At 31.4% G+C, this 12,272-nt stretch overlaps 2 protein-coding genes across 12 annotated transcripts in view; one reads left to right on the top strand and one right to left on the bottom strand.

The window, feature by feature from the left end:
- Positions 1-105: 105 nt before the first annotated feature.
- Positions 106-2,207, bottom strand: LOC126841232 (tRNA-uridine aminocarboxypropyltransferase 1). Its single transcript, XM_050577568.1, has 5 exons — positions 1,935-2,207; positions 1,514-1,654; positions 1,267-1,331; positions 537-658; positions 106-418 (listed from the first exon to the last, which is right to left on the bottom strand). Exons 1-5 carry the CDS (start codon positions 2,094-2,096, stop codon positions 165-167), a joined length of 744 nt encoding a protein of 247 aa, XP_050433525.1. The 5' UTR covers positions 2,097-2,207; the 3' UTR covers positions 106-164.
- A 1,847-nt stretch (positions 2,208-4,054) lies between these two features.
- Positions 4,055-12,272, top strand: part of LOC126841273 (piezo-type mechanosensitive ion channel component) — a 38,684-nt gene continuing 30,466 nt past the window's right edge. For 8 of the 11 annotated variants that reach the window (XM_050577630.1, XM_050577628.1, XM_050577637.1 and 5 more), the window contains exons 1-3: positions 4,055-4,136; positions 9,636-9,704; positions 12,079-12,174. In XM_050577630.1, coding sequence (XP_050433587.1) covers positions 4,070-4,136; positions 9,636-9,704; positions 12,079-12,174 — 232 coding nt within the window. In that variant the 5' untranslated portion in view covers positions 4,055-4,069. Of the gene's footprint in view, positions 4,137-8,578; positions 9,046-9,283; positions 9,376-9,635; positions 9,705-12,078; positions 12,175-12,272 lie in introns of those variants that run through there. The other 3 variants (XM_050577634.1, XM_050577635.1, XM_050577636.1) reach the window with 3 other exon arrangements.

Below are 12,272 nucleotides of genomic sequence, written 5' to 3'. Positions count from 1 at the left end.
TCGTGCAAAAACTAGCTTTTCATTAAAAAAAAAAAAAAAAAAAAACTATAATTATACACAAAAGCAATGTTAATTATTATGAAACATATATATATATTTTTTTTTTTGAAATACAAAAATTACATTGATTGATTTGCACTTTTAACATTTTTTTCATTTCTTCTTTATATGTTTACCGGTCTCCTGTACGACATTAGTTTATCGTGTTCGTACAACTGATGGATTTTTTCGTACATAAATCGGAAGAAAAACAATAAATTGTCGTATTCGTCGCATAGTTGCGTATCCTTGGCGACGTACGTGTATTCTACGAGCAACTGATGGATAGCTTCGATGGTGGCGAGAAACCACCTCGGACTGCCTTTTTGGTGCCTCCAAAACTGAGATAATCTTATTTGTAATTTTACGCAAGGTAGCCCTGTGTAACAACAGAATAGAAAAAAAAAAAGCTTTTATTCACAATTCGCTCACATTGCACGTCGTATAGTAACATTATATGATATAATTGTGTATTCATCTGAGCGATTTTGTTTTACCCGCTATCCGAGAATCTTTAAGTATTCCTTTACTTTGACTCCACGTACTATCGATGAACAGGGCGTGCGTAATGACTTCTCCGTAACAATTCTTTGCGCCAATGCTCTCGTCAATTGCTTGGCTAAAACAAAAAAGTAAAACTACACTATACTATGATAATAATTTTACGGGCATACCAAATACTTGTCGTAACGAAAGATACAACATCACGTCGGTGTGTACAGGAGAGTGATCAGGGTGTATATCACCCCTACCCTCACTCTCCTCCTCCAGTTTAGTTACTTAACGTTTACTTTAGCTGTGTTGTTTTTATAATCAAGTTAGACACGGTAGAAACATAGTGCAAATGGTGAGCCGTCCGAAATGGTAAAAGTTACAATTTAAAAACTAATAAAATTGAAGAAAAAAAAATGCAATTTTTAACAGCTACACTCGTGATGAAAATAGAAACAATGGAAATATTGGAGTTGCGTTCAAAAAATAGTCAATGTAAATGCAGGATGATTACACAACAATTCAAAAAGAAACGTCCGCAAAATTTTTACAAAATCATGAATGAAAAAGTTGAAAATGTCATTCCAAATGACAATGTTTTTTTTTTTTTATATATATACACCTTATAACTATAAATGAAACAAAGTTCTGTCTACACAATACATCATCTCTACTCGTATACAGTAACAGTAGGCAGAGCAAGTGAATATTTAATATTATTATATTATTAATTACTTTTTCGCCTTATTGTAGAATTCCTTAAGGCTGACGGAAGATTTTCCAGGGTAAACTAGAATTACCTGTGAAAACAACAAAATACAACGGTACTTAATCCCCGGAATATAAGTAAAACAGTTGATTTCGATCATTCTCGCAGTAGTGATCTACAAGTAGTAGTAGTAGTAGTAGTAACACATTGTACGACTTGTTATGTTTAAGTAACAACAGTAAACTAGGTATATGTACAATTTAGCGCAATTACCTTGTCGTCTTTTGTATAGGTAGGCATGTCGGGGTATATGTAAATGGTCACGTCGTCCGGTGCTATTAACGCTGCGTGAATGGCCGTGCTTTTGCCGGCTATTTCGCGGCTGTGTTTGATGACGTCGATTTTCAGCGGCAACTAAAAAATTGATACAGACACAAAGGCACAAACAGTTAGTAAATGGTCGTTTGATGAACACTCGACTCTTGCAGACACGCAAAACTTTGTCATATGTTTAATCATTTGACTTTCGAATTTAACATTTCGAACCGACCACAAAACAGCCTGAACCAAATACAACGATAATAATAATAATATATTCAGGTCACCACCTTCCTCCGTACCGCCCAACGCAGCATAATAATATTATCTATACATCACGTCATAACCTACTCAGCGATAGCTGATCGGCACCCACCTTGAGTCGTGGAATTTTATTTTCCAAGTCCGAGTTGACCGTGTAACAAGTGTAGCAAAAATACTTTCTAGACTTGAAACACTTGCGACACGGCTGTCGTTCGTCGACGTTGAACAATTCTAGCCACCCGTTTGATATGTTCAAGTTGTCGAACGGATTCATTTGTGGTTTTCACTGTGGACGAAACAAATTCGAACTAAGAATCACAGATATTAAAGTATTAAATTGAAGAAAATACTAGTAGAAGAACCAAAACAATAATACCTATGCGGGGAAAAATGAACCATGCTCTTATCACAGATTAGAAATGCTCTTATCGGATATAATCTGTGCTCTTATCAGACATAATCTGCATTCTTATCACTAGTTCCGCCACAGGATAAATGATAAGAATATTTCATTGGGTCCTAAAATTCTATTGGCAGTTGCGCCGCCTAAATGGCTTTACAGTTTATCTTACCGTGTATCACTTAAATAATAAAATATATTTTATAGTTTATACTTTATAGTAATAATTGTCACCTCTACTCTCGTTACTTGGTTTTGCTTAGAAGTTTGATCATCGTTTACTCGTACAATGGTGCTCTGACGACGAAGGTCGTTTAAACAACATTGTCTCAGTAGAAACGATGTCTCCGACAAACTATATATAGAACTAAATAATATGTGTTTTTTAATACTTGTCTAGAGTGGTTTCAGAGAACAAACACATATTAAAATGTTTAAAAAATTGATAGATCAGAATAATAATATTCTGTAGGTAATGTTGCCGATTGTATTGTTCAGATTGCTGATTCGGATTATAGAAAATATTATGTTGAATTTCAGAGCAGGAGCTTTTTTAAAATAAAAATAGTATAGGGCTTTGTTTGTAAAATATAATAGCACCCAATACCCGTGTAACTGACAGTATTCAATAAATTCTTCAATCACATCATTCACTGTAGGGTCTAACAATAATGAGCCCATCGAGCAAGTAAAAGACAAATTCTCTGTCGACTGACGAGCAAATTTGTCAAAAATCAAAATGGCTTACATCACAATTTAGATGGTCTTAAATCTATATATGATTATAATTATATATACATTCTATAGTTGTATAACTTTGAATTTAAACTGAACAAATTTGCCAATATACCGAACCCCTATACCAACACGGCAACAAAGAAATGGTGTAACGTTCTAAAAAAGAAGGTAGGTAGGTAATTTTTTACTAATTACAGGGTGACACTGGATTTTTCTTAAAACAATTTCAATTTTCATTTTCTCTTCGTAGACACACTTTAGTTTATACATATATTTTACCAAATTAGACAATATACTAAAATATTTATCTTTTTTTTTATTTATTTTTTTTTCCAGAGCTCCATAAACTTTTGAGCTCATAGGAGCTTCGCGGTTAAAGTTAATTATTTAAATTCTGACCATTGTTTGATATTTATTGTCTATACTGGGTATTTTTAAACTCGAGTAACACGTACAATATGTGTTTGGAAAAAAAACAACCGTGTACAATATTAATTGTTTGTAGCGTAACAGTTTGTTTGAAAAAAAAAAAAAATTTCAGAGATAACAGATTTAAAATTAAGACATTTTTATCTTGAGGGTTTTTTTTTTATTCTGTGGCCCCTGTATTTGTAATACAATACAAACGTATTAAATATCATCCCGATCAAACGATGATTACATAGAAAACAAATTATTAATTTGGACCTGTGCCCAACTCTGCGTGTGTAAACGAGAGAACATTTGCCATCAGTATCCGCTCGATTCGATTTCATATATATTTTTTACATTATACAATTTTTCCACGAGCCATATCCATCCAGAAACGTTCAGTTGACTCGGATTGAATTTTAGAGGTACCTAACGCAGGTACTGTGAAGTGATTGCGTTTAACTGACAAGTCGGTTCGCGGGACAATAGCGCATATTATTATACAGCTATACAGTGTGTGCAGCATTATAGTAGTAATATATATATATTTTTTTTTTTTTTTTACTGACCACTGGATTAAAAAAAAAACAAATTAATCCGAGACCGCCGCCGAGGGTCGAGTCGTTTGAACTGCTCGGCCTATGTGATTCAAACGGTCGCCAGTTGAGAAGATAGCAGCGTCGCCGTTTATCTGTACGATGTACATACTCTTACACGATATACCACCGGATTCGAATGCTCCTCGTAGACCGTTGCCGTTGTCGGGTGAGTACACCCCATAGGGGTATTGTGCGTTATAGTCATAATATTGTTTTTTTCTATTCCAACGAGAATCACCAATGTAAAAGAATAAAAAGGACGCGCCAGTATTTCGCCTGCGTACAACACTATATTATATTAATATAACGCGTCGATTTTTCGTATATTTTTTATGTAAACAGCGGTATTATATAACAACAACTGTTATGGCTGTTATGTAATGACAATTGTCGGGTTATCTTGGACGGATCATTTTCGGCCATAGTTATTAACATAATATCATCGTGTACAGCTCGCAACAGACCTTGAAGGGGCCTAACGCGCGATGCCACCGTGATGACTCGTGTGAGAGAGACGATTGCTTAAATGTCTAATTGTATCAATGCACCATCAACGAGACGACCATTTCTGCTATTAAAAAAAAAAAAAAAAAAACACTATATCATATTTGATACTATAATGTATAGTAAGCGCACCGATTACAAACACAAGTAGCGAGTGTTTGATTTAAAACACATACATATAACGTATTATTACTGTCTAGGTAATTTTTTTTTTATTACCGCCCAATTTTCAACATTTTCAAGTAGCTAATTTTTTTATTTCGACACATCAAACTATAATCCGTTTTTTTTTTTTTTGAAGACAATTTTTGGTTTTTTGTGATACGTATAAGTAACTTCAAAGTTTGGCATTTTACAGAACAAGTGCTATACAGCCTATACTTATAAAGAGCCTATGCAACTTTTTTTAGGACTTAACGGAAAATTCTAAAAATGTCCACACCACTCAATGTTATAAATGTACATTGTATAGAACATCAAAAGTTTGGTAACCGAGACATTTATTTTTACCCGGAGCTGTAGAAATTTGAATAAAAAGATGCTAGTTGTAAAATAACAATTTTAAATGTCTCGAAAAAATAGCCTATACAATATTATATAACAAGCTACAGATTTTTTGGTACTTGTTATCATGGTGCATCGGTCAAAGTTGATTGTTAATTTTTGTGTTTAATCTAATGGTAAAAATGGTAGGGAAACAAAAATGTTTAAGAATAGCAATTTTTCAAATAGAAATGATTGAGTAACAACTAGAAATCGGTGCCACGACCAGATGCCTTATGGAAAATGTTATGTGAAGAATTCAAAACTAAGAATTGGCAGTATTTTTTATAATATGTTTTGGTTTAAACATAATAACCGTATGCATTTAATAAAATAAAAATAGATATTTTTTTGGACTTTTGCTACGTTGATGGGTACCAGTTTTTTTTAATGTTGTTTTATTCAAAAATTGCCTATACAATGCGCCTTAAAAAAATGCTCGCGTTAAGGTTCAAATTGGTCAACTTGTTAAAAACTATTGACGTTTTTTTTTTTTTGAAATATTAGACTGGATTCGGTCAAAATCGGGGAGAGAGTGGTTAAGTACAATACATAATTTTCTGGTGATTTAAATATCCACACACACACACACACACAATATTTTACGTTATATAATATACAAAGTCTGCATAATATGAGGAATCTGTTACGTTTCAATTTCAAAAGTATGTTCACCAAAAAGTGAATAGTCGTGTGTAACTATTGTACTGTTGTTTATTTGTTGGACTCTCTGTGTGACTTTTTAAAATTTTAAATCAATTATGACGCGAGACCACCGATAAAAAATAAACATCAGCGTTTATTATTTTTTTTTTTATCAATAAATTCTTGTGCGTGTACGTGCAAAACTAGAACACCATAAGTAGTGACGTCGTGGGTGTAGGTATATAGTCTTGATTTCAGCACAATTATTACAATTGTAATGTTTTATAATGTTGGTGGTGCGAACAGAGCGAAGGTTAGGTTGGTCGGGAAGAGCAGCTGTAGCTGATGCTATAAATTGCTGTTGTAAGAGATACAGTAGGCGGTGGTATCTAGAGAGAATAATATAATAATATATGGTCTATTTACTACTAGGTCAACTTCGGGTCAAACCACGGCAAACTGGACGGGCTATATTATCGTTTGTACGCCTAATAAATATAATAATATTAGTATTGTTATTTATTATTGTGATTGCCATTAAGTGTTATAATATTGTATATACGGTCAAAACACCCGAGTGCGCCGGTCGAGAAATTCACTTATCACACAGCGAGCGAATAAAACCAGAAGGGAAACTTGGCAAAAAAAATTACACCGGTTCTCGCGATCGGTCGCCATATTGTTTTGGCGGCCGCGAGCCGGACACAGAATATTATTAATCGTCGTCGGCCCGGAAAAAACCTTACAAGTGCAAAATGCTAATTTTTCGGTACACAAATAGAAACCGGTATAGTAATTAACAATTATATAATTTTTAAGACGTGAAAAAAAAAAACATCAAATTATTAGTATTTATACTTTTGTATATAAACTATTTTGGCCGGAACATAATATTATAATTAAGACTATGCTGTCGTCGTAAATCGCAAGGAGATGATGATTATAGATCAGAATTGATCAGACCGATTCAGGAGCCAGCCGGCTAAAGCATGTTCCATGTTTTATATTATTTTAGCCCCGTAGGCTTTAAGCAGACTGTAACTATTCCTTTTTTTTTTTTTACACATTTATAGGTCCAATCATATTAGCATTATAGTAACAGAATGAAGTGTATCAATAAAAATTAACACCTTGGGTTTATTAAATGGGTTGAGTTACTACATTTCATACAAAACACAGTATAACGGTAAAGGATTCGTACAAACTACGGTTGGTGCTGGGCCAGACGATGCGTTGTCACGATACGGCGCCACGATCGGCAAATTTTTATTACAAACAAATACTAACTAATTAATTATACAATAGGTTTATTGTATTTTGTTCCACAGACTTATGCGCTAGCAATGAATGTAGCCGATACTTGATGTAAATACGGATGATTTTACCGGACGTAACCGTTGTTAAAACGATAAATAGTCTGTACGCAGCCATTGTACGGTGGCAATTCCGAAATTGGGTTTACCACTTTTTTAGTTATTCAGATTTTTTTATTACACAAGAGGTATATATATTTGAAGTCGTGCTATTTACTTTTACTAGGTAAAACTTTATCGGTCTCACATTGAAAACACATTACATATTTCACTAATTTCCTACGGTCAAACTGCACAACCATATAGTATTGACTTTTATTTTAATTTAATTTAAATATCAAATTTTTTTCACAGTTTATTGGTAAAGTAAAGTAAGTAAGTATATTTTTAAAACTTAAAAAAAAAACCGATTGTAAGTGTAACTGCTAAATGTAATATAAAAAAACTACAAGGTACGATTGTCACCGTTTATTTTTTTAATTGGCAGTGTATTGTTTGAAAAAAAAAATAATTGCCACGACAAAATGATACATTACATTTTAAACGAAAACAAATCGATTATTTCAACAAACAGTAAAATTATTATACTTATGTAAATATATATGAACAACTAAATAAATAAATGGAATAAAATAATTGATAACATGACACTGTTAAGACGTCACGCTAATAGTTTGCTTTAAAACGGTTATCAGTTTATCATTATCACGTCATGTAGCTGTTTTAAGTTATATAATAAAAATCTCCAATGTGTTACGTAATAATTAATATTATTAACGCCATTTTGCATTTAACCACAAAAGAGGACGTGTTTAGCGAAATGATTTGCATTAAACATACAATTTTTTTTTTGAAACGCCTCATGTGATAGATACACATAGAATGTATTTTTTGTTATAATTTAGTAGGTATTCCACGTAAGATGTTTTTCGACTCGAGTTTTTATCGAGTTAATGTCGTTTTTGCCAATTTTGCACAAATAATATTATGAGGTTTTTTCCGGCCCAAACGACAATATCAACATAACAATTATTCCTATTGGAAAATAATATTGTTAATAATAATAATAAAAAAATATTGTTAATAATAATAATAAAAAAATAATATTATTGTGAAAATAATATTGCATTGCAACGACAAAAATCAGCCCCCCCCCGGTGGTCTAGGTTTCCCTTTGGTGATTTTAATTACAATAATAATACCGCGATAAAAGCTGTGCGGCGGCTGTTCGCCGTAATAGTATTTATTAATTTATTTATTTAATATTTTATATTTTTATCGCCACCGCCGCCTCGTTCGAATAGTGTAAACACGATCGGCGCGCATAACAAGCGTGTGGCAATGTTGTGTACGTGTAGCAGTGAGTGTATAGCAGCCGCCGGTATAGTGTAGTGAATAATACAAACAATAAATTATTGGAATAACAATATAATATATGTAATAATAATGTAGGTATTCGCTTGTGAAATCCGTCCCGTTTGGAAAAAAAAAAAATATTACATTTCCGCCTTCCGGACGTCCGATACAAAGTTCGAAATCCAGTTAATCTCGTTTTGATAATATATATATATATATATCACACACACACACAATATAATATATATAGATACACGCCATAACAATACACTGTATACATGCCATAACGCGGCCGCTCCTTTTGCCGGACCCGTCGCGTGGAACGGTTATTATTTTGAGAGCCCCTGTCCGAAAAAAAAAAAAAACATCAATAATATTATTGATAACAACGCGGCTCGACCGAGTGCGGTTTGAACTTTATATAATTAAAAATCCATACTGTGCCGAAATATAATAACGATATTTTCCTTTTTGTCGTTCTATGCTCTTGTCCACCTTGCCTGCCTACCTTGTGTAGTAACATTGTTATGATGATGGTTTATTGAACGGCCGGCGAGCGTCGCGCGATGACGGTTGTTCGGGGGCCTTAATCAAACAAATTATTCGTTTCCACACATCGTCATCATGTGAATAAAACAATTAAATTACAATATCAAAGGACAAGAAGACGTGCAAGCACACATAGTCTGAAAAAAAAAAAAAATTACAAAACAGGTATGTGTACACCAGTATAGTATGTTGTTGTTGTTGTTGTTGTTGGCGATTGCAATAACCAATACGATTTCTTCTCAAAAAGGCAAAAGCGTATTATATTTTTCTTATGTAATTTGTTGTAAAAAAAAAAAAAAAAATTATCGCGCAACACCACAATTGGTCACTGTCAGCAATGTATACGGTTATGTGTAGGGTATAATTTTTTGACATTTATCAAATTAATATTTATGCTATTTGTATTTCGTGTAATGTATTTAAAATTTGCAAAGCCCACCGTTTACTGTACATATCACACATGACCTTTGAGTTTGTGTGTGTGTGTGTGTGTGTGTACGTATGCATGTTTGTGTTCTTTAGTAGGCTAATGGCCTTTTTTTTTTAAAATCCCTGTGGCTTTTGATTTATAACGCTCGACACTTGGCCGCAATCCAAAACTTAAATTGAATACCTGCTACAATGTTGAAAGACGACGCGACTCGTTTATTATTATAAATATATATTAATATCTTTTCAACAAAAATATTTTAGAAACTTGCTCATTCCGTTTTGTTTTTTTTTTTTTTTTTAATATAAGCTTTGACTTTTTGCAGGAACCATGAAGAAATTCATCATCTCACTTTTGCTCTTTCACATAATACTGCCGTTGAGCTTACTAATATGTGAGTATAATTTTTTTGTAGATAATGTATGTGAAAAAAAAAAATAGTTTTGCGTTTTCACTTTTGATCTTTATAAAAAAAAAAATGAAATACAATCCTAGTCTATATGAACTAATTAAAAACTGTAACTCTATTTTTAAATCATATTGCCGTATTAGTCGGTTAGAATCTATAAAACATATATTTCTAAACTACTAAAAATCATTAAAGTGTCTTGTTTCGCATAAAGAATTAAATTTAAATCTTACCATTTTTCATTGTTACATATTTATTAGGTTTACAGAACAGTAATATAATCGGTAATAACATACAGTAACAGTAATAAAAATTTATAATGGGATGTTGAGCATCTTCGAACGTGATTTTTATTTTTAAGAGGATTCCGTACGCTTTTTGGTTTATACATTTTTTCCCAGTCTATGGCTAACGCTGGAGTGTCCCTTTTCTTATTATTACACTATAGTGACCGTAGTGTATTTATTGGTAGTTAATTTTTTTTTTTATCAGACTACTACAGTGTCACTTTCAAGGCAAAAATCTTAAAGTTTGTCCATAATTGTCTCATTGTTGTATTTTTATTATTATACTGCTTTGGAGTTGGCGATACAACAAAGGTGTTTTTCAATTACTGTTTACTGGATGATAAGTTTAACAACTATTGGCTTGATATCATTTTCGGATGTATCCACGTTGACATTTGTTAGCTGACGTTTCAAACCCATTGCACGTTCTATTTACACATAGACATTGTTCTATTGTAGCGACATAACCGATTAATGGCAACACGGATAGATACGAATATTTTCCCAGCTTAAAATTTTAATCCATGAAAGTTTTACATACAGTCTTATGTTTAACTATGTTATGTTGGAACATACCAATTGTAGAATACTACTTAACTGATGGATTAATGAAGAACAAGAAATAATTTTAAAAAAAATATTTTGCCTAATTTTTTTTTTTGTTTCAAACGTTTCTTTTGGAAAATCTGTTTGGAAAAGTACCTACTACTTAGTTCCAAAATTGTGCATTCGTACATTCTCTCTTTTTTTTTTTTAACTGTTATTTTGGGAAAAATTAAATTTGTTTAGTTTCTCTTAAAAATTATAGTTTTTTGATTTAATACAATATTTAACAACAAATAAAAAAAAAATATAGTTATTTAGCATTTAAAAATGTTATTTTATTTATTTGTTTCTATTGTAATAAAAACAATTTTATTTCTATTTAAAATTGGGAAACAATCGATTTTTGTTCAACTTTCATGGACCAAAAAAATCCAATGAATAAATGCTAATGTATTTGATATTGTCATTGTGATGAATTTTCGTTCGGATCCATAATGATTTATCAACTTTTGTATCGTACATAGTAAATAATAATTTAATTTAGCAAATAGTATTGGATAACAGTGGACGTGTAGTTAAATGTAGGGTACAGTAAATATCTTCAAACGGTCATAAAAAAGATAAAAAAAATAATAATATTTATACGAGTTTTTTTTTATTAAGTTATTTTAATTTAAATCCATTATTTAAATAATGGATTATGTAATTATACAACGTTAGAGTGTAGGCATTTGTGATAAACTAACTGAATAGTTGTAGGTAATAAACTGTATAAAAATGTAGTAAAATATAAAATATATATATATATATATATTCTCATCGAGGGTTTTGGCTGGACATAATTTTTCAAACATCAGCACGTTATCTTTAAATTGACTTAATAATGGCCAATTAGTTTTCTGTTGTTGTTATTGAAACACTCGACATACCATATAAATGGCGCTTTTTTCGATAAACGTGTCTTGGTATGTTCATAAACAATGATGAATACGGATATAAGTTTGACTTACTTTTAAAGCACAAGACTTACTTTGTTTAGACTATTTGTACTTAAAATAAGTTTATATATATGGAAAAAATTTAAGAAACAATTGTGGAAAACTCTACTATGTGTATAGTAAAGAAACAAAATAATGAAATATTTTTAATACAAAAGACACTATTTGTGCAGGTATACCTATAACTAAGTAAAAATATGCAATACAATTTATTAAATAATAATTTCAAATCACATTTTTTTATTATACAGTAGTATTATTTAGCCTTTATTTTTTATTAGTATTGCCTTTTTATGGATTCAAAATAGTAGCATTTATAGTTTTATTTGTAAATGGAAATTTCACAAATTTAGGCCCAACCCTAAATTCCTGTGTATTTTTTACTAATAGTATGTATAGGAAATTATTTTAAAATACATTGTTTTTTTTGTATACATATATTATACTTTAACTACTTATGTACTATATGTCTCTCTTTTTTTTTTTTAAATTGTAATTAATACAGCTATTTGTTATTTTTATAAATAGGTGTTTGTCTGAAACAAAACGCATTGACTGGAATCTATCTTTTTTTACTATTATATCTTCCAATAGTCAAAACGCCTACACCAAAAAATATAAATGGTAATATATTATTTAAACAATTTTTTTTTTTTACACAAATCGCTGGTTACACTAGTGTAACCAGCGATGTACAGCATGTACGGTTATATTAGCTGTTA

Source organism: Adelges cooleyi, unplaced genomic scaffold (genome assembly GCF_023614345.1).
Source record: "Adelges cooleyi isolate 19-005CV unplaced genomic scaffold, UGA_ACOO_1.1 ACOO_flye_CR_arks_rails_tigmint_CR_PRNA_38, whole genome shotgun sequence".
Taxonomy (NCBI): Eukaryota; Metazoa; Arthropoda; class Insecta; order Hemiptera; family Adelgidae; genus Adelges; species Adelges cooleyi.
Note: the sequence above shows the minus strand (reverse complement) of the source record. Positions and strands in the feature narration are given on the sequence as shown.